The 21,973-nt window shown below is 51.3% G+C and overlaps 1 protein-coding gene across 2 annotated transcripts in view; it reads left to right on the forward strand.

Moving 5' to 3' along the window:
• PIK3R5 (phosphoinositide-3-kinase regulatory subunit 5) overlaps positions 1-14,421 on the forward strand; it is a 59,557-nt gene extending 45,136 nt beyond the window's left edge. Inside the window, exons 7-19 of one of the 2 annotated variants that reach the window (XM_034067917.1) lie at positions 1,003-1,177; positions 1,848-2,001; positions 2,481-2,564; positions 4,073-4,820; positions 4,903-5,053; positions 5,233-5,358; positions 5,611-5,736; positions 6,312-6,405; positions 7,606-7,682; positions 8,903-8,996; positions 10,415-10,497; positions 10,709-10,818; positions 11,775-14,421. In XM_034067917.1, the coding sequence (XP_033923808.1) occupies positions 1,003-1,177; positions 1,848-2,001; positions 2,481-2,564; positions 4,073-4,820; positions 4,903-5,053; positions 5,233-5,358; positions 5,611-5,736; positions 6,312-6,405; positions 7,606-7,682; positions 8,903-8,996; positions 10,415-10,497; positions 10,709-10,818; positions 11,775-11,916 (2,164 nt within the window). In that variant the 3' untranslated portion in view covers positions 11,917-14,421. Of the gene's footprint in view, positions 1-1,002; positions 1,178-1,847; positions 2,002-2,480; positions 2,565-4,072; positions 4,821-4,902; positions 5,054-5,232; positions 5,359-5,610; positions 5,737-6,311; positions 6,406-7,605; positions 7,683-8,902; positions 8,997-10,414; positions 10,498-10,705; positions 10,819-11,774 lie in introns of both variants that reach the window. The other variant, XM_034067916.1, reaches the window with a different exon arrangement.
• Positions 14,422-21,973: the final 7,552 nt, after the last annotated feature.

The following is a 21,973-nucleotide window of genomic DNA, read 5'->3' on the forward strand; positions in this document are numbered from 1 at the left end:
CTGTCCCCGTGCAATGATTACTGAAAGCCTTGCAGCACAGTCAGACTTTGCACCTTATCTGAGGTTGAACCTTCCTCCTGCCAAAACGCTTCATGAACAGGGAAACGAGCCTGGGCAGTGTGTGCCCTTCCTGGCTGCAGTGCCTGCCCCAGGGACAGTCCCTCGTGCACAGACACCTCCACTCTGCAGGGGGAGTCTCCTGCTGTTCTGGCTTCTCCACTCATGCTGTGCACTGCTGGATCTGTGTCTGTATCCTACCCAGCTGTGCTGGTGCTGCTGTGTTGCTTTCCCAGCACAGTTCTGCTGCTCTACATTGCTTGTACTGGTGCAGCCACTGATGCCTTAGAGCAGGGTGGCTGTGTTTGCATAAAAAGCCCTGAAAACCTGTCACAAAGCTGTACACAAGCTGAACCTGGTGCTTATTGGAAGCTTTTGCCCATTGCCTGAGCTCTGTAATCCCAAGCACACAAGAGCACATTCTTAATTCAGAGTAGTTTTTGCTCAGCGAGGTGGACTGCTCTTACATGTCAATGGAAGCATGTGCTCTCTGGGCTGCAGGTCTGGGAGTCCAAAGCCTGTGCGTGTTCATGCTGTGGTCCAGAGCAAAATTGCAGCCGAAGAATGTGGCTCTTCTACTTACAGCCCAGAAGTGATGCTCTGACCTGCATCTTGCAGGGGGAACACATTTTGGGGGCCAGTCTCATTTTCAGCCCTCCCCTTCATTGTATGTGCTGGCTGTCAGTCAGGACAACCGGTTGCTGGATTGACTGGACCGGTGATACTGCACGTGTGGCAGGAGACATGGTGCCAAGGAGCAGGATGGACGATTCTCATCCATTTCCTTCCCCCTGGCACTGCAGCTGGATCTGGCACCCCTGGGACCCTCTGTCTGTGCCTAACGTGAGAGGACACTGCCATCTAGAGTGCATTGGTCCAAGTTTCATGTGCCACCGGCGTCCAGGCCTGGCTCATGGCCTAAACCCCTCCCCTTGTTCCCACCAGGACGGTGCTGCTGCTCAACCCCTCTGAGGTGCAGAGCGAGTTCCTCTCCATCGCTGAGAGGCTGAGCTCCAGCGAGCACCCACAACGCACCACACTCATCCTGCTGCTCGAGCACCTCTACCAGGCCAACTTCGGCACCTGCTGCGACCTGGACAGCCTGCACAACGTCCTGAAGGTAGGCTCAGGGAGCTCAGCCATGCCACAGCACTGCTGGGCTCGTGCCCTTTGCTGTTGGGTTTTCTGACCAAGAAGTACTTGGTTGATGAAACAAAAGAAGTTTCGATAACAGTTCGTGTAGGAAGAGTGCACATCTTCCCCTCCTCGGTTTAGCAGAGGTCTACACTTCTGGTTTGTGAAATGCCTCACTTGCCTTTTACCCTTTTACTCCTTTCCCCATCCTTACATGGAGAGAGGAAGTGCCCCAGGTTTGAAATGCAGCAGAAGTGCTTGCCCAGAGAAACACTCTGCTTTGGTGGAGGGAGGGTGGAGGAAAAACATTGTCAAGAAAACCCCTTAGAGCTTTTCAGACACTTCTTTTGGTTTTTTTTTCTTTGCAAAAGTTTGAGGGCACATCCCAGGTGATGAGCATCCTGGCGGTGTTCAAGGCCAGGTTGGACACAGGGGCTTGGAGCAGCCTGCTCTAGTGGGAGGTGTCCCTGCCTGTGGCAGGGGTTGGAACTGGATGAGCTTTAAGGTCCTTCCAACACAAACCAGTCTGGGATTTCATGAAGGGGATAGGAGGCAGTGGGGAGAATCCCCAGTGGCAGTTAGTCCTGCCCAAAGACCTGTGTGCTGCTCCTGTGGAGGGACCCCCTTGATCCCTCACCCAGGCTCTGCTTCCCCAGGCCAAGACCCTGGAAGAGCTCTCAGAGATCTACGCCACCGCCACGGATGCTCAGGAGGCTGCGGCTGCCAGCAGTGACCCTGTCCTGGCGCGGGAGCGGCTGCAGTCCGTGCTGCAGGACATCGCCGGGGCCGCCTCCTTTCCTGCCATCTCGGGTGAGAACCTCCTCCCCAGGATCCTCTTGTCCCCAGGGTTTGCTGCCAGCTCAGCCCTGCAGCAGCGAGGAGCCGTTCTGCACAGTTTCAGCATAGCACAGCTACAACAGAAACCCCACCAGCCCAGGCCCTGTCTCGTAACCAAGCCATGAACCAGAAAGGGTTTGTCATCTTTCTTCATAACAGCAACAACAAAAAATGTGTCCAGCCTTTGTGGGTGAGAGGAAAACCCACATGGTTAGATCAGAAACCCATGGTAGCAGTGATGTCTGATGGCTCTTAGAGCTGTGAAATGCCCCCTTGTCCCAATTGTGTGTGATTTCATGAGGATAACAGCAGCATCATCTGTGTTCTGCATGACCTAGGCTGCCCGAAGTGTGTCATTGGGGTGGGTATCACCTCCTCTTGGCTGGGAGAGCTGTCAGGAGCAATACTGCGGGGCCCTGCATGCTTACCTCCTCTCCCTACTCTCTTCCCAGGTGAGAGTCAGCCCCGCAAGCTCCACACCATCCCCATCCCTGCCGCTCGCTGCTACACTTACAGCTGGGATCAGGATAACTTTGGTAAGCAGAGTGGGGTCTTCTGACCCTCCCGGTGAGACCTCAGCCCCCACTGCTCATCACAGGGGTGGCTGAGCAGCATTTCAGCTTGGCCTGGGCTGCCACTTGCAGACATGTGCACGACACAAGCTGTGGCCAGAGCCTGAAAGAGCTGATAACAAGGTGGTGGTAGTGGAGGAATAGGTAACACCAGCAGTGCTGGTGTCCCCAAGATGGGAGGGGGGATGTGGGTGTCACCTTGGGCATGATCCCAAGCAAAGCCCTCATCTGAGTGGTGGGCACAAGGTACCAGTGGCTGCAAAACTTGTGTTGCCAGAGAGCAATCATGCAGGGCTTAATCTGCTGGGAAGGTTGTGCCTTGCTGGAAGAGGTTGTTGAACTTGGGGCTGTTCAGCCTGGAGAAGAGAAGCTGTGTGGAGACCTCAGAGCAGCTTCCAGTGTCTGAAGGGGGCTACAGGGATGCTGGAGAGGGACTCTTCATCAGGGACTGGAGCAGTAGGACAAGGGGTGATGGGTTCAAAATGAAACAGGGGAAGTTCAGATGGGATCTAAGGCAGAAGCTCTTCCTTGCGAGGGTGGTGAGGTGCTGGCACAGGGTGCCCAGAGAAGCTGTGGCTGCCCCATCCCTGGCAGTGTTCAAGGCCAGGTTGGACACAGGGGCTTGAAACAAGCTGCTCCAGTGGAAGGTGGGGTTGGAACTGGATGAGCTTTAAGGTCCCTTCCAACACAAACCAGTCTGGGATTCTCTGAGTTCATGGGGATATTGATAAGATGGAGACCTTGTTTGGTAGAAAGCTCCTCTGCAGAGTAAACCTTGTCTGTGCCCTGGAAATAGCTGTTGCTAGCAAAGCCTGAACACATTCAGGTGTCAGGGCTTTGTAGGGCTGAGACCCTTCAGACATTGCTGCACTTCCCCTCCTTGCAGCAGGCACAGCCAAGGTGCAGGTGCCTTTTCCGTGGTCTCAGCCCAGCCACAGAGGTTTTGCAGGGGACGCAGTGGCTTCCCCTCTGCTGAGCTGGTCTCTCCAGCTTCCCCATTCCTGGGAGACCTTTTCTGTTCCCAGGAAGGTTTAGTGTTCATTGTGTGCCAGCCCCAGCAAGCTGGACCAGAGCAGTGAGACCAGCCTTGCCAAGAGGCCACCTTCAGTGGGGTGATTTGGGGTTTGATTAGCCAAACACCTTGCTTTTCTCTTGCCCTCCGGTTAAATCTGGATTGGATGCAAGCACATTGTGAAAACTGTGTAGAAAGGAAGGAAAGCCCAACTGGTGTTTGCCTTGTAAGAACCCAAACAGAAACGTGACCTCAAGGAGAGGAACGTGGCTTGGTTTGCATTGCATCTGAGCGCCTCATGGAAACCTAAAAATGTCAGGAGGAGGTTTTCAACTCCGTGTTTGAAACCATGAGAGAGCGTTGGCCATGCTCTGGTATTGTTATGGTCTGGGGTCACCACAATTCCCATGGTTGTGCTGGAGCCTGTGCCAAGCACATTCCCCCTCTGGTTGCCTTTCAGATATCCTCAATGATGTCCTCAGCAAAGAGTGCAGCGTTGTTGAGCCCATGGCCTCGGAGAATGAGGAGGAGGACGAAGAGGAGGTGGAAATCGATGGTGGTTCCCCTGAGCGCGACTCACTGCTTTCCCCCATCTGCACCATTTCCAAAGACTCGGTGTACTCGGTGTTGTCAGAGGAGGGATCGAAGCCCTCGCGAGTGTCCCTCTTCACCGCCTCCAAGGAGTCCATCTCGGAGCTGACTGTGGTCTCCAGGAAGTCCCTCAAGTCATTTGTGTCTAGTCTGAAGGACTGCATGGACAGTGGGTACGCAGAGGACAGCGACGAGAGCTCCCTGGATGTGGTGGGGCGGCCGGAGCTGAAGGCAGAGAAGACCCACCACAAGCACAGGCACACGCTGACCACCAGGATCTACAAACTGTTCAAGAGCAAAAGCCAGCTGGTCCTGAGGAGGGATCTTCGGGACTGCCTGGACACGGGCTCGCTCTCGCTGCCGCTGCGCCGTGCCGAGAGCTTGTGCACATCCCATGCCAAGCACCGCATCCCGGCACGCTCCCGGCGCGCTCACTCACTGCCGCAGCACGTCCTGAGCCCGCGGCTGCCGGCCCCGCTCGCCCCGTGGCCCCTCAGCCTGCAGCGACGGCCGTTCCTCAGCTGCGAGGATGACACCAAGGTGGCCACGCTGCGCGTCGTGGTCTTCGGCTCCGACCGCATCTCAGGGAAAGTGGCCCGAGCCTACAGCAACCTCAGGTGAGGTGGGCGGCGCGAGGGCTCCAGCTGCAGGGATGCACTGGAGGCTCGGCTCACCCAGCCCTCTCCCACCTTCTCCTAGGCTAAAGGAGAGCACCTGCCCCTTACTGACAAGGTACTTCAAGCTGCAGTTTTTCTACGTTCCTGTGAAGAGAAGCTGCTTGGCTCCATCAACCCCTCTTATGCATCCCTTATTGCTGGGGGACCCACAGCTCCGAGCCTCAGCTCAGGTGGTACGTGTCCTGCTCACCACAGTGGTTGTGGTGACACTGGTGCTGTGCATGGCCCCGAGAGCCATGTGAGGAGTTCATGGGGTGGACTGAGTGGAGCATTTTTGTCGCTTCCACAAGCCCCAAGCATGGGTTGAGGAGCTGGGGGGTCCCTAGAGTGACCCCAGGATGTTTGGTTTCAGGATCCCACCTTGGCTGGGATGGAGGGCAGCACCAATGACATCTCCCACTACATTGGCATGTTGGACCCATGGTACGAGCGTAATGTTCTTGGGCTGATGAACCTGCCCATGGACGTCCTGTGTCAGGTACAAGTAAGCCATCTGGTAGGGTTTGGCATCCCCCTTCCCTCAGGTACAGGGGAGCTGCGGGAGAGCTTCTGCTTACCCTGGGCCACAGTGATCCTATACAGGAGGCTGTGCTGCATGGACACAGGATGGAGACAGTCGGTTCCTGGTGGTCAGGAGGAGGGTTTCTGTCCCCACTAGGGTGGGATGGGCAGTTCTTGGCACTGGGCTGTGGGTACCATGTACTCCAACAGGCTTATTCTCTCACCACAGTCTGCCAAGCCAGAGGCTGAGCCCCAGGAGGACTCCCAGGAGCAGTTGCCCATCCTGGCAGATATGATCCTCTACTACTGCCGCTTTGCCACGCGCCCTGTCCTGCTGCAGCTCTACCAGACAGAGGTAGGCAAAGGGGCTCAGGCCTGTCTTGGTAAGGGAAAAAGAGGAGGTTTTCTGCCTGTGCCACCAGTGTGGGACCTACTTGTGAAGTGATGGTTACATGGCACAGCCACCACATGCTGATTTGCATTGGAAGAGGCCTTAAAGCTCATTCAGTTCCAACCCCTGCCACAGGCAGGGACACCTTCCACTGGAGCAGCTTGCTCCAAGCCCCTGTGTCCAGCCTGGCCTTGAACACTGCCAGGGATGGGGCAGCCACAGCTTCTCTGGGCACCCTGTGCCAGCGCCTCAGCACCCTCACAGGGAAGAACTTCCTTGTATCTAACCTGGACTTCCCCTGTTTCAGTTTGAGCCCATTCCCCCTTGTACTATCACTACAGTCCCTGATGAAGAGTCCCTCTCCAGCATCCCTGTAGCCCCCTTCAGACACTGGAAGGCTGCTATGAGATTTCCTTCTTTTCTCCAGGCTTGTCACCTAAGGCAGTAATTGGAAGCTGTGTTTTGAAAGTAAGAAGTTTTCCCAAATGTACCTGTTGTGTCCTCACCATCACCACATTTTCCCTCTCCTCCCCCTGCAGCTCACCTTCATTGGAGGAGAGAAGATGACTGAAGTCTTCATTCACTCCCTTGAGCTGGGCCACTCAGCGGCCATACGGGCCATCAAGGCATCAGGTCTGTAGCTACTTCATTCTGCACCCACAGCCTCAGGGCAGAGCTCTGCTGGAATGGGAGATAGATGGGAAGTGGGGCTGGAAGGGACTGTGGGCTGCGGCAGGTAGCTGATCCCTGGCAGGTGCATTGTGTCAAAGGTCCAGGCAGCTTTTCCCAGGTTTGGAAGTGAAGCACCATAGTTCTTGCATTCCTCTTCAGGACTGAAGCTGTGGCAATGTCTTGTTTTTACTGCTGTTACCTCCAAATCATATTTGCAATAAAGCAGCTTCAAGCTCATTTCTTTCCTTACCACCTGGCCAAATGCAGCTCTTCATCTTTTCTTTTTGCTGCTTTCTGTTGTTTGTGCTTTGACCAGGAGTTATAAACCCCTCTTCCCATTTCCTTCGCTTCCTGGGCAAAGCAAGGTTTGTGCCTCTGCTTTGAGCCTTCCTGCGAGGGAGATCCTAGAGCTTTTACACTAGGAATTTATAACAGAGAGAAGCAGCAATGGCAGAAGCATACCCAAGGACAGGATGCTGTCTAGTGCGATGCAGCTGCTGAGGCATCTCGTGGCCAACCAATAATACTGCATTTAAACACATTGCTTAATTGTGTTAACCAAGTGCTTTTCTGTAATCTGGCCTTGTCCTTGTAAACAGAGCTCATAAAATACCCTCCATATGAAGTGTCACTCATGCCACTCCGCAGAACACAGGCTCAGCCAAGGCCTCTTCCCAACAACTCGTGAAACCACCAATCCTTTGATTTCTTTTTTCCTTGGGTTCTCTGGCAACACTGAACATCTGCTAAAAATTATCCAGGGTAAAAAAGAGTAAGTGTCGGGCACAGGATTTCAAGGCTAATTTAATGTGGGCAGAAATATGCCTGGAAAAACAGGAGCTGGGTTAGCAATGAGGCCTTTTATTGCTTTGTGTTTTCCCTGGAGCACTGACCCCTCTGCACTGGCCTCACCAGCAATGCTTTCAGTTTTACAGAGCTGCTTGTTGTGCTTTGTGTTGAAATCTCTGTGCTATATTAATTGCTTTCTGGCAGCTTTTGAGCCACCTTTTCCTTCTGTCCTTTTACTCCACAGCTGTGTTCAGCAAACCATTCTTTTTTTGCTCCCTTTCTGTAGGTACTGAGTGTGCTGCTGTATCGGTGGCCAGTGGAACAATGAGGATAAAAGGCCATCGTGTGACGTTTGCTCCTTGTTTCTTTCAGGACCAGGCAGCAAGAGGTTGGGTATAGATGGAGATAGAGAAGCAATCCCACTAACACTACAGATCGCCTACAGCAAGGTGAGTGCTCAGGAGCGGGACACAAAGCCAAATGGGGCAGAAAACCAAATCAGTGCTGGGCAAACCTGCCTCACCTGGGGGCTGAGAGAGGCAAATGCTGGCAGTCTGCAGGAAGAGCCCACATCCAAGCCAACATGGACCAAAGTCCAGCTAACTCTACTTATGGGCTAATGGGGGCTTTCTGCTCCTATTCAGCCCAGTGAGATAGGGAATGTGCAGCCAGTTTCCACAGACTGATGTGTGCTGGTGCTACTTTATGTGGTGGCTTTTGCTTCCAGAGAGCAATCTGCTGGCCACAGTAGTTCCTCCTATTTGATTGGTTCCTCTGCAGTTATTTACTGTTAAGCCTGGGCAACTTTTTGTAAATCCAAGGTCAAATGAATTTTAATGAGAACTGAAATTTTGGATTTACCTGGAACTGCACAGGCAGACCTGAGCCAGCTCAGGCAGATGGTTCAGGGCTGGAGGGAGGGTAACAGCAGCCTAAAGTGTGGCATCTGCAACAGGAAGAGTGGTTGGAAAGCTGCTCAACAGAAAGGTGGTGGTCAATGGCTGAGCATGAGCAGCTTGTGCCCAGGCAGCCAGGAAGCCTCCAGCATCCTGGCCTGGATCAGCCTCAGTGCGGCAGCAGGGCCAGGGTAGGGATTGTGCCCCTGCACTGGGCACTGGTGAGGCTGCACCTCACATCCTGTGTTCAGCTCTGGGCCCCTCACTGCAAGAGAGACCTTGAGGGGCTGGAGCGGGGCCAGAGAAGGGCAATGGAGCTGGTGCAGGCCTGGAGCACAAGAGAGATGGGGAACGGCTGAGGGACCTGGGGGGTTCAGATGGAGAAGAGAAGGCTCAGGGGGGACCTGATTGCTCCCTACAAGTGCCTGACAGGAGGATGGAGCCAGGAGGGGTTGGGCTCTGCTCCCAAGGAACAAGGGATGGGACAAGAGGAAACGGCCTCAAGCTGCACCAGGGCAGGTTTAGATGGAGCTGAGGAACAATTCCTGCCCCAGAGGGTGCTCAGGCATTGGAACAGGCTGCCCAGGGCAGGGCTGCAGTCACCGGCCCTGGGGGGTATTTAAATGTGTTGATGTGTTGCTTAAGGATGTGGTTTAGTATTGGACTGCCAAGTCCAATGTTAGGTTTTGGGTTGGACTCAATCATCTTACAGGTGTTTTTCAACCTAAGTGATTCTGTGATACTCTCTCCTGGTTTTTGATTGGTTCTTGCAGACAGCTGTCAGTGGAAGAAGTCACTGGAATGATGTTGAGAAGGTCTGCACATCTGTGAACCTCAGCAAAGCCTGCAAGAAGTATGAAGAACTAGGTGGGTAGAGGTGGTCTGTGCAGCTGTGCACAAGGAACAAGGGGAAGGACTGGTGAAACAAGAGAACAGTGTGGATCTTCTAGCTAGAGGAAGTGAGGGATGTGTGAATGCAGGAGATGCATGGGAGGTGCCTGGTGTTCCTCTGGGGAATGCTATAGTCCTTGGCTATCCTTAGCACCACATCAGGGATGAAGTTGATGCCCGACTGTCCTAATCCTTCCAGCCAAGGAAATGGGATGGACATTAGGGATGGGGCTGGGACATTTCAAAGAGCAGGATGATCACTGGGGAGTGGTGCTTTCCAGAACCACACTTGTTTAGTAAAGAGGTGGAGGGACAGGGAAAACTGGGATTTAGTGGAACAGGATCATTGTCCTCTGCTCCATAGCAGCTGTGCCTTGCAGCCAGGTTTCAGCTAGTTCTCCAGCCTGGTTTCCTTCTTGCAGCTCAGAACCTGCTGCATGGCTTTGCTTCAGCCTTTGTTTTAAAACAGGTCTCTGATGGGTGTTAATAAGGCTTTAAGCCTTTTAAAAGCAGCAGACTTTTAGTCTCTATGTGTATTTAGAAGCAATACCTGTTCAGTCTTGTGAAGAACTGCTGTTCTGGCAATCAGGCACTGTTCTGAGTAAACTTAGGTGGTTTTAGTTCTTTCCTTGTGTGCTTTGTGCCTGGTGGGTGTGTGGGTTGTGAGTGGAGTAGCTGGGGTGAACAAGTGATCTACCAAATAGGAGACATCTCCCGCATGCCCCATGGAGCTCAACTGAAACCTTTGTTCCTCCTGTTGCTGCCCCAGCCATGAAGTCATGCAGAGAACCCCAGGGAAAGCCCAGCAGGAGCTGGTCTCTTATCTCCTCTAGACTTTGAGTTGGAGGTTTCTGCCCTAGTTCAGGAGCTTTGCTTGTGCTGCCTATGCTTGGGTTGGCTTCGAGGGGTGTCAGAAACTCGTAAAACAATCTCCTTCCTTCCAAGAGAAATCCAGTCCCCTCGGTTCTGTCCGCTGGTTTTTGCACTCCGAGTGTGACCACAGGATGTCACTGTAATTCCAGACATGAACGAGCATCTCTGGTGGTCTGCAGGGATTTCCGTGGGATACTGGGTCGTTTTTGGGGGGGTTTGGTAGTTGTTTTTTTAATTCCTGTTTAGGTCCCGAGATGGTTAAATATCCAGTTACATAAATGTCCTTTTCTGCTACGTTTGGAGAGCAGCTGGGAGTTAGGGAAGACATTTACCTGTGTGTCTCTGCTTGCTTTCCTTGTGGGTCAGCATGAGGGAAGGAGAGCTAGAGCTGTACTGCCTTTCCTCCAGTGGTGGGGTCCTGCTGGCGTCACTGGCTCTGGATTGCTTTGAGGGGTGGAGGGAGCACTTGGATTCCCAAGTAGCCCTGCAGCCTCAAGTGATAACAGTTGCTTGTGTTACAGGCTCAAAGACAGAGTGTCTCAACTTAACCATGACGGAAGTCGTCAAAAGGCAAAACTCCAAATCCAAGAAGAGTTTCAATCAGGTAACTCAAGTCATGGTGCTTTCACATTTGGTACCAGGAGGTCAGCCTGACCTGGCTGGGGAGAAGCATGGTGGGAGAGAGGCACTCTTTGGGGTGATCTGTCTGCTGTTGGCCAGTAGGTCTGCATCAGGGGTAGCTGTCTCCCCTTCCTTGCACAGGGAGATGCACTGTGCCTGGCAGCTCCTCACTCAGGCTCTTTTTCTCTCAGCAGATCAGTGTGTCCCAGATAAAAGTAGACAAGGTCCAGATCATCGGTGTCCAGTCCTCCTTTGCCGTGTGCCTGGACCAGGATGAGCAGAAGATCCTACAGAGTGTAACTAGGTAGGAAGTGCCCACTGAAATCAGAGCTCCTGGGAGGGTGCATCCTGTGTGTAAGGACTTGCCCACGAAGCATGGGTGGCCACAGAATCATAGAATGGTTAGAGTTGGAAGGGACCTTAAAGATCATCTAGTGATCCTCTTGGGGCAGGGATACGCCATGGGGGAACAAGGTCCTGAGCTCCATGGTGCCAGATGCCCAAGCTGGGTGATGCAGCTTCAAGCTCTGGAGTGCAGCTGAGCTCAGGTTGGGTAGACGGTCCTGCTCAGATCTCCATTTACCTTTATGACTGCCACAGCCTAAGAGGTGGTTCCCAGTCAACTGTTAAACTCTGTACAGACATCTCTTTCAGAAGAGCAGTCGCAAGACAGAGAAAAGTTATGCTATTGAGGTGTTTTTGAAGAGCATGGGGCATAGGAGCAAAGCTTTCAACTTCTAAACCTCATTTGGGTTATATGCCACCTTTGGCATATCCATTGCAGAAGGAACCCATGATCTTCATGGGAGAGACTGGGGTAGAGCAAGAATTGTTCATTTGACTATTCATCCATCAGTCGTGTCCCCAGGTGCTGGAATTTGAAAAGTCACTGTAGAGAATGTACTTTCATGAGCACATAGATATCAACCCAGTTGAATGGAAAGAGATTTGGGATCTTATTTCTAAATAACAGTGAAGTGTTTTACTGAGACTCAGGAGGCTTGTGGGAGAGCTCAATGCATGACACGGAAAAGGAGCTACATCCCTGCCTCCAGAGCTTGGGGGATCTAAAAAGTCTTGTCTTCCTTTTATGAGTCCTTTTGCCCTAGGTCTCATTCTGACCTGAACTCTCAGCCCTCTAGCCCTAGTCCTGTTGAGACTGCACTGGTTCCTGTTTGCAGATATTTCTGCTGCACCTGAGGCTGGTGATTGTCAGCCACACACCTTAATTATATCCTGTTCTGCTTTGTTCCCCTGCAGGTGTGAGGTCTCAGTGTGCTACAAACCCAGGGACAGTGAGCTTTTTGCACTAAGAAGATCCCCTTTGCCCTACCAGGACCCCTCCGAGTTTCATTCTCTCCTGTGTTTACCCGTTGCCACCTTCAGTGGAGCACTGCCATAAAAGAACCTTGTGTCATGTCAAACCAGATCGCATCCAACACCAGCATTGGCTCAGGAAAAGGAAGCTGACTTTCCCCCTTTGGGCTGGAGCCCCAGCGTTCTTGTTCGAGACATCTTGCAGGCAAAGTGTTAGCATGGTGCCTGAGTTGCTCTGCTGTGCACTCAGCCTGTCCTTGAGAAATGGGAACGTTGGTGTTGTGCTCTGGTATCTCTCAGGGTTCCTCAGTAATGGGAGGAAAGTCATTTCCTTGAGATCTCCACCTGGTTCAGCAGATGACAACAGCTGGATTGAGAGGGCAAGGCAAGAACATGTTGCTGTGGCTGTATCTGACAGTGGCTGCCACGCCAGTGTGAGCTGGGGGAGTCAGTGATGGGGCATTTTGGAAAGCTGATGTCCTTGGCTGAGTGGTGATAGGTGGTCTGAGGCATAGAATCATAGAATAGTTAGGGTTGGAAAGGACCTTAGCTGCAGGTCACCCAACCAGTGTCCTGATGGCATTTCATCTGTACCAGGTTGAGGGAACTCAGGGCAGTCTTTTGGGGATGGGGACAGGGTTCCTTTAAATTACGATGACTGAATGTCTCAGAGAAGAACAACACAGAGCAGAGCAACCCAACTGAGGCCCAGAAAGACCCCAGCATAGGCTGTAGACTGCTGCGTGTGTTCTGGTGAATGGAGTGCAATAGGCTATACCAGGGTGTGGACAGCTTGTCATTTATACATGTCCTTACTGTAAACCCAGGACCTGCAAGAGATGAATTTCCCATTTCTGCAGAAATTTAGAGCTCACATGAGATGTGCTCCCTGTTCAGCCCATATCCTTGCATCCTGCTCTGCAGCACTGGATGCTAAGGACATCCCAGAGTCTGAGTCCTCAGTAGTTGCTTGAAATATGGCAGGAACCACGCTCACACTCATAGAAGGGAGGAAAGTACTAGGGAAACCACTAGGATTGCTTAAGCTCACCTGAAGAAGCAGCTTTGCTAGAGAAGGACCCAGCACCAAACCCACTAGTGATACTTGCAAGCAATGGTAGGATTTGAGATCCTTCCTTCCCTTTGAAAGAGGCTTTCCTCCCCCTTCCTTCTTCTTCAAGGCTGCAGGTACAGAAAGGTGCAATATTTGGAGGTATTTAGAAGTATTCTGACCCAATGAGCAAAGAAATGAGACTGGAAAAGTCTTGCCTGGTTTCATAACCATCAAGCTGTTTTGCAGTTGGTTTTGGTGATTGCACTAATGAGAATAGGCAGAAGAACGTGCTGCCTGCTGCGGGCTAAAAGGATCATAATGCTGAGGATGTGCTCCATACGAGTGTCTGGAAGGGATCCCCAGTACTGCTGGGGGGCTGCAGGGCTCAGCCATGGTGAGGCCACTGCCTCTGAGGACAGTTTGGTCTGGGTGCAGCGGTGAACAACTTGGTTTAAGAAGGTGGTTTTCTGGTGTCCTCAGCAGCTCTGAATGCATCTTCTGCCAATAGCCAGAGATGAGCAAAAATGAGCAGTGAACACGCTCCTGAGGCCTCTGCACTCCTTCCGTCTACTTGAATAGACCATCCCAAGGATGGTGTTGCCTTGTGGACTCCAAGAAAATACTGTTGTGCAGGGTGAAGCATCACTTGAACATAAGCGGATGCTCTGGCTCCACCATGATGCAAAGCCGGCTTTGGACTCCTGGCTGGGACCCACCTTCCTCAACCACACACTGACTTCAGAAGAGCCATTCCTATGTGCATGGCGCAGTGTCCATCCCTTGCTTGCAGCACAGGCTTGGCAGGGACACCAAGACACTGCCAGGTTGTGGTGGGCTGTCTCCTCTCTCACTGGCTGCCTATGGGGCAGAGTGGGAGCACTCACTGAGGTCGCTGCTGTGCACTTCTGTACATCAGTGGTTGAAGTACAATAGGCTCAAGGGATCAGAAATGGATTTTAACTACTCTTTCCATGCTCTTGGAAGAAGTTTTCTCACTGACTCTTTGTTTCCCCAGTGGGTTCATGTGCGTCTTCTCAACTGGGGCTGAGATTTGACAGCTGGGGTTTTATTGTTCAATACTTTAAAATAGCACCTTATCCTGTCAAAACCTTGCTATTTGTGATCTTGAGATCTGTGGCTAAATATATCGCTGCCACTGTTAATGATGTGAACCTCTTGGGTTTCAGCTCACCCTGCAGAAATGCCAGAGGAGAGAATTTCCATCTCAAAGAGCAAAACAAACACAAACTCTGGGGACTTGTAATCCCGGTTCAAGTTTTGACCTCTGATGCTTTCTGAAAATGAAAGGAGTCTGAGGTTCTTTCAGGTCATCTTTGTACTTGCGTGCAGCCTCACCTAATCTCTGTGGTGTCTGTGCTGAGCTGTAAAATACTGTTCAAAGAACTTTTAAAGCCATTGTAAAGTATTAAATGTCAATTTATTTCTGGTACGAGGGCAGAGTTTGAGTCCAGTAATTCCCAAAAAGGCAGGAGGAATGTGCGAAGAGCACCCAGGTCCTTTGCAGAGTAGCTGATCTTAGAGCAGGAAAAGGCTCATAAAGTCATTATGTTCATGAGCTTGGTCCCAGAGGGCATGACACAGAGACCTGCAGAGGTTAACTGAGCTGCTTCTGTCAGTGTAAAAACCAAGTTTTGATGTTGTACATCCACAATTGGTTTCCTGCTGGATGAAGTGGAAAAGAAATGAGCAGAGCTTGTGTGTGCAAGCTGAGATGTATGCAGACCCTTCCCTTCTAGGAGGCTCCTCAGCCCTTACTGTGTTGCTTTGCTGGGTGCCCAGCAGCTCCTGGGGCTATGGGCAAGGTGCAGCCCTGGGTGGCAGAGCCCTGCAGTGGAGGGTGAGTGATTTTGCCCACCTGGCAGGGACCAGGATGTTTCTGACTGGGAAATCCCTTGTGCATTTTGGGGGTGAAGACTTTGCGGATGGAGCTGTTGCTGCTGAAAGTGCCCTGAAAGATGAATGACAACTGCAAATGTTCAACTGGCTCAAGTGATGCCTTCTCTTCTGGGGGGGGAAGGGGGGATTGTTCCAGGAAAGAGGCTTAGCTGGAAGGTGTGAGGGCCAGTGTGTATTGAATAAACAACATGGGAAAAGTCGTTTCAGCTCAGATGAGCCAAAACCCAGATGAGAATAACTTGTGTTCATCAGCACTTTGTTATGTATTAGCTGTCAATATTTATTTCATTGGAGTAGAACAAAAGGTGGTTTCTGCCCACAAAGAAAAGGAACTATTGAAAAGGCAAATAAGGGAAGTACTTTGTTTTCCAAGATGGGATAACTTGCTTTTGTTTGCTCTCAACAACTACAGAAAAACCCAAACCTGAAACCCCTTTACCTGTTCTTTTGGAAAGCGGATACACATGCTGATATCCAAAGTAGAAAGAACTTTGTTCTTAAAACATGCGTTATGAAAAGCTGAGGATCAGGGCTCAGGTCTGGTCAAGTGCTGCAGAGCTGAGCATTCTGTTCTTGTAAGTACAACAGGTTTAGCAAAGAGCTGCTGACAAGGTAAGCGAGGCTGGGTTAAGGCTCGGCTGTTGCACAAAACTAGTTTTGCCTTTTGCAGACATGGTCAAAGCAACTCAGTGGAGCTTTTTGCAACTCTTTTAGCATCAGAGCTGAGCTGATGTGTGGCCTGGCTGTGCCTGAGGGCTGGGAAGGCTGTGGCTGAGGTGTGTTTGGTGTTTCAAGCTGGGAACATCAGCTCCCCGCATGTGATGGGTTTTACCAGAACTAAGTGCCCTGGTCCAGGGTGCTTTGGTCTGTGTTAATGTGCAGAAGCTGTTTTAGGTGTCCCCTCCTCTGTCAGGGGTTGTCATCCCACAGACACCTCAGCTTTGGCTGCTGGACTCAGCACAGCTGCAGCTGGACACTCTGGGGAGGTGGGACTTGGAGATGCGATGTGGGAACAACACACTGGGATGATGTCTCATCTCCCATTGTTGGTGATGACCCTGCATCCTCTGCTCCTCTCCTGTGGCACTTTGTGCATAGGTGCTCCTCATCTTTACTGGTGTGACCCCCACAGCTTTTTCCTGCAAGCTCCATGAAGAGCAGTCTTGGTGTGGATGTTGTCAGGTACCAGCATGCCACAGGAGTTGGTTGAGAGCCCAGTTTGAGCTCCATGGCTCAGTGCTGGCAGGAAGCAAAAAGCTTCATGTATGCAACACCAGTCAGGCTGCTGAAGGTCCAGGTGATGTCTGAATAGCTTCAGGGATGGAGATGTTTTAGTGCATGAGGTGAAGAACAGCCAGATCCAACACTCATTCAGAGCACAGGTCCATGTCTGATTTGCTGGTTAATTAGAAATGCAGAATGAATTAGCATCAATAGGAAAGAGATTGCCTGTCCTGGGTCCACTGTTGCAGGGGTTAAGAGACTCCCCTGATAGTTGAAAAGCACAGATGTCCTCTTCTGGCAGGTGAGGCACTCAAACCCATCTTCAATGGTATATGTAGGACATCATCAGCTTGTCTGAATGGAGACATTGCTGTGGGACATGACAAATGCTCCCAAACAGTAATAGTTCTGTCTTGACGGGAGAAAATCCACATTCACTCCTTTGTTCAGCCTGATTTTTCTCTAGCTTTACTGTCATGTTGGGGAAGGAGTTTGTTTGCCAGGTTCACGTGGTCTGACAGAGGTGAGCAGAGGTCTGCCAAGACCTGGGAATCAGGAGAGCTGGAACCAGCACCCTGGCTGGATGTGCTGGGACAGAAAGAGCCCAAGTGTTTGGCTGTGATGGGGCCTGGGTTTAGAGACCTGCCCGCAGGCTTGTCCAGCTCATCACCTCTGATGCCTTTCTTGTGCTCAACTCACTGTTTGTCAGCAGTGCCAGGGCAAACCTTCCTCTTGTGCTTCTGCTTCCTGGTAGACAAATGTATAGTTTGGTGGGTGTCATTTCTAGGTGCCTCACAGCAAGAGACCAGCAGATGGGGGACAACATGGGGTTGGAAGGCCACAGGGACCTGGGGATTTGGGTTATGTGACCTGAATTGGGCTGTTTCCAGGAGCTCTCTTACAAGGTGGTGTTTCAGCGGTGCTTGTCTGCTCTCTCAGCTGTGGCAAGAAACAGCAGAGAGCACTGGGGCTTCCTGGCAGCTCAGTCCCCACGTGCCATGACAGGATTAGGGTTAACATGCCCAGGGTGTCTCCTTGGTTAGAGGTCACAGCCCCACAGACACCGTCCCCTCCTTTGTCCCCATCCCTGTAGCTCGAGTTTCCTTTGGCAGGAACAGAGGTACCTGGGTATGGCTCAGGTCCTGCTGGCAGCGAGCCCCGAGCTTGGCTCCCTGCCTGTGCGCTGGCCATGGGCTGATGGAGCCATGGCACAGCGGGCACGTTCATCCCTCTGCACCAGAGGGGTTTGTTGGGAAACCCACCAATAACCCAGCACTGCCAGAGGGAAAAGGAGAGGTGGAAAAAAACCCAGGGAACTTCATCCCCTGCCGCATTCCCTGCCCCAGTTCCCTCCTGCAGCTGCAGGTTTCCAGAGTGTTTCCCATGTGCATGTTTTAACTGCCCTTATAGCTACAGCTCCCTGTAAGGGCAGTTAAAACATGCACATGGGAAAGAGCAAAAGATGGGAATTTTCTGTGGATGTTGCTAGTTTCTGGCTTTAGCCAGCACCTGCAACCAAACAGGGTCACACCTGTGGCTCCCTGTGTGTCAGGACAGACCTTTGCTCAGCACTAACGAGAGCGAAGCTGGGCAAGTGAACCACTTCTGGGCTGCAGGAGCTGTTTATCTCTCCTGGCACTGCCACTGCTCCGCTGCCCTTATCTGCTTTGTGTTCATCAATGAGCAATTAAAAGTTAAAGGCTCCTGGTGCCTGCATGAGGAGCAGTTTTCCTTGCAGGGAAAATTCACTTGAGAACAGGAGTGGTTTGCCAATGGTGCAAAGCTGCATAAATACCAGTGTGTTCACCTGCAGCACATGTCCTGGAGCCTGTGCACCCGTGCCAGTCAATGCTCTGACTGATTGATCAACACAGTGGGCTTTTCCCTGCCAATCCCAAACTCACCTTCTTTTAAATATGCACCTCTGTGCCCTTGTAATCCCCAATCCCCTCTTGTAGGAACCTCCCCTGCAGCACTCAAAGAAAGGGATGCAAAGGACAAGGGGCTGCAGCCAGAGTAAACACATCCAAACCTGAAATCCAGATCACAGCACGCATGAAAAGTATTTTATGGTGTTTATCCATCTCTAGGATAACATAGACTTGGGTTTGACTGCATAAACCTGGACAGCAGCAGGCCCATGGAACACAGTGTATTTAGCTTGTGCTTCCAGCTGCAGAAAGGACCTCAAGCAGGGTAGCTCAGCCTCTGTCCTCACATGGACTACTCCTGATTTTGGCCATGTCCCCTCTTGTATCTCTTCTCCTCTCTGACCACCCTGAAGCCAAAGCAACTCACTTCTCACTGACACAATCTCCTACTGGCTTATGAAACTGAATGGTTCATGTAGAGGTCCAGATATGATGTGGCTGGGATCAGGGAGAATACATAACATCATCTTTAGTGGTGATGAGATGCACGTTGGTTGAGTCTGCCCTGCCTGGGCAAGGGATTAAAGAAGAGACCAAGTGCAGGCAAAGTCTCATATCTCTGTGTGCTCCAGATGATCATCTGAACCCCTTCCTGCCATGGGCTGGTGACTGAGAGGCATGTGATTCCTCTAATATGTGACACACTGAAACAAGCATGAACAGTCTGGGTACGGGTGAGACTGGGAGAGGTTCCTCCTCTGTTCAACTTCAAAGCCATCACAAAACGATATATGAGTTAATATTTAGTTAGAAGCCAACATACAATCACAGAATCAACTCAATTAGAAAAGACCTTTGACATCAAGTCCAACTGTTCCCAGCACTGCCAAGGCCACCATTAACCTGTAGCACTGATGGCTTCATCTACAAGGTTTTAACTTCTTCCCATCCTAAGGAGCCATTCCTACTTTAACATGACTCAAGCCTGTGTGTAACCAAGACCATTGGGGTAACTGTGCTAGTCCTGCAAGCCGAAGACTGTCCAAGGCAGGGAGAAAAAAATGAAGCCTTAAAAAACTGGGGGGATGCTGTATTCATGCTGCTTTCTCTGCTTACTCACTGAAGGATGAGCAGAAGAGGCATCTATCCTGACTGGAAATGGCTCAAGGAAAGATGTTTTGGTGAGTGCCCTTAGCCTGGGCTGTGTGCAATCAAAGGGTTTCTAACTCATCTCCACCCTTACATTTCCTGTGAAGCCATCAGCAAAGAGCAACCTGCCTCATGCACCTCTGGAAGTTTTTGTGGGACCAAGCTGAGGTACTCCAGCCTTCCCAAGCTGTCCTCTGCCCTGGGGTGCTCAAGATCAATACTCTCCATAGTAGTGAGTGAGTAGCCCTGTAGGCTGTGCTGAGGACTGGAGCCCATCACTGTGGCTGGGCTATAGGTCTCTTTGTCCACCCTAATCCTTGCCCTGTTTGGCCATGGTGGCTGGGATGAGCAGGGGGGCTCCTTCCCCTGCGACATGGTGCATGCCCAGGGCAGGACAGGGGAACAGGCCGATCACACATTACACTCCATCCCTCTCTCCTGAGGTACAGCTCTCGGCAATCGTGAATATTCAGCTTCAGCCTGGAGGTCCCTTGGTGAAGATTGGCCCCCACTGTGTGGATGCAGCCTCTAAGTCATGCTCTTCACTGACAGCAGAGTGGGTGTAGATAAGGGCTGTTGATCCACGATTGCCATACTTGGCTGAGGCTGTGATAACTCCATGTTTCTCACTTTTGATTAGGCAATGTTTACAAAGAGCTGAAGATAGTGAGATGTTTCCTGAGCCCTCCCACTATGACTGGCGTGTCTAAATACGCAAGCTGTGGGACTTGGGGTTGCATTAACTGAGTTGTCTCTTAGTCATTTAAAGCCTTTGAATACCCCTTGTGCACACAGTCATGCCAGGAAATACACATAACTATATTCATTCATCTACCTGCTTAATCATAAAATCATAGAATGGTTTGGGTTGGAAAAAACCTTAAGGTCATCCAGTTCCAGCCCCCCTGCCATGGGCAGGGACACCTCACACTAAACCATATCACCAAGGCTCTCTCTAACCTGTCCTTGAACACTGCCAGGGATGGAGCATTCACAATCTCCCTGGGCAACCCATTCCAGTGCCTCACCACCCTTACAGTAAAGAGGTACCTCCTTATATCCAATCTAAACTTCCCCTGTTTAAGTTTTAACCCATTTAATCTCTATGTATCTATCCCTCCTAGAATCATAGAATGGTCAGGGTTGGAAGGGACCTTAAAGATCAATGAATCATCTGTATAACATGCATATTCAGCATGTGTGTATGTATATGCTCATATGTGCTCTAATATAAATGATATGCTAATACATATGATATGCACGTTTCTTTTTAACAAGTGTATAGATATAGTATATAGCACACTTCCTATGATAGTTCCATGTGTGGGTCTGTGTAAATCCCTGTTACTTAAACAGCTCCACTGCTGCCAGATGTATCATTAAGTAGTTTACAATGTGATCTAATAGGAGTGGTGTAGTTATTACCACGTGGTGGCCCTGCAGAGCAGGTAGATGCACATGTGCATGAGCACTCCTCACGTAAAGTTTCCCTTTCAAGAGACACACGAAAACAAAGAAGAGAAACCTGGGCAGCTGCAGCCAGGGTGAAAACCCCTAAACCCTGTGGGGTTTGCTTGAGAACACACTGAGCCCTCCCAGCGAGGGATGTGGGCTGGAGGCATGTCAGCCCTGTGGGTGCTCGGGGTCCAAGGCACTGGCAGCCCCACGCAATGGGGGCTCAGCACTTCCTCAGCCTGCAGAGGTGCCCTGGAGGAGCTGCCTCATCTCCCTTCCCCAGCACTGCCTGGGTGCTCCCTCACCTGAGGGGAGGTGAGTTTCGGCTGCCAGCCGATGGAGTGGGCTGAAAACACCAGGGAAACACGGAGGTGTCACAGGTCAGGCTTTACCAGCGGCATGAAGCAGCTCAGGTCCACATCCTTTCCTCTGCAATCTGCCAAAGGATGGACAGTGTGGCCTCTGGAAGGAGATGTGACCTGTAGACTCAACTGGAGAAGGCTGATGATAGGGGAGTCTGTCAGACACATTCAGGTTTGGCAGGGTGAACAGTCAGGGATGGCCATGCATGAGGAGCAGAGGTGGTCCTTGTGCCTTGGGCTGGGTTCTGAGCCCAGCCCTGTCCTGGGATTCTCCAAAGCAGCAAGTGTTGGGATTAAGCAACAACCTGCCCTGTCTCTGCCTTATGCAGTAGGTTGGGAGCTTAAGCAGCATTTCAAAAGCCCTGCTCATCCATCCTGAAAAACAACTGTAGAAACAGCTTCTCCACTCATCTTATCAGCACAATGAAGCTGTGATTGAGAAGAGCTGTTTCCTTTTTGGACGTTATTACTGCTAGAACTGATAAGCTTGAGGATTTGATCTCATTCCAAAACTGTCACCTCAGTTCCCATGGGAGAGCCATGAATGCTGGGAAAAAGCTCCTGGGAGGGGTAAGCAGCAGGCAGTGGGCAGCCCTTGCCACTGGTGCAGGCAGCACTGCAGGTGTTGGACAAAAGCAATCTCTGTATTTCAAGTGGCTCAAGATCTCTTCCTTGGCACTGGCAAGTCACTGACAACCCATGTGAGCACTGGAGTGCCCAGGGGTGCTGCAGCACCCACCAGCAGTGCTGGGCCTGTTTCCTACACATTCCCCCAAGGTTCCTGCTCACCAGTAGTAACTTCAACTCGCAGGAGGTTTCCCATCGCATGCTCTCCAGGGCAGCTGTGTGTCACCAAGTGTGTAATTGAAGCCCTGGGGATGGTTGGAGCTGATCTCTGGGTGGGATGGGAAGACAGAGCTTGCTTGTTTCTTAGAACTGTTTTCTCATGCTTATCTCAGTGAATTTGCTTGGATTTTCAAACCTGTTGTGAACTGCAAGGGAGCAGCCCCGTCTCCTGGTGCTCTCAGCTGTACAGTCTTTATCAAATGAGATGCTATTTTTTACCCTTGTGGGACATACTAAGATGCTGCTCAGACTTGAAAAGTCCAT

Source organism: Melopsittacus undulatus, chromosome 11 (assembly GCF_012275295.1).
Source record: "Melopsittacus undulatus isolate bMelUnd1 chromosome 11, bMelUnd1.mat.Z, whole genome shotgun sequence".
In the NCBI taxonomy this organism is placed as follows: Eukaryota; Metazoa; Chordata; class Aves; order Psittaciformes; family Psittaculidae; genus Melopsittacus; species Melopsittacus undulatus.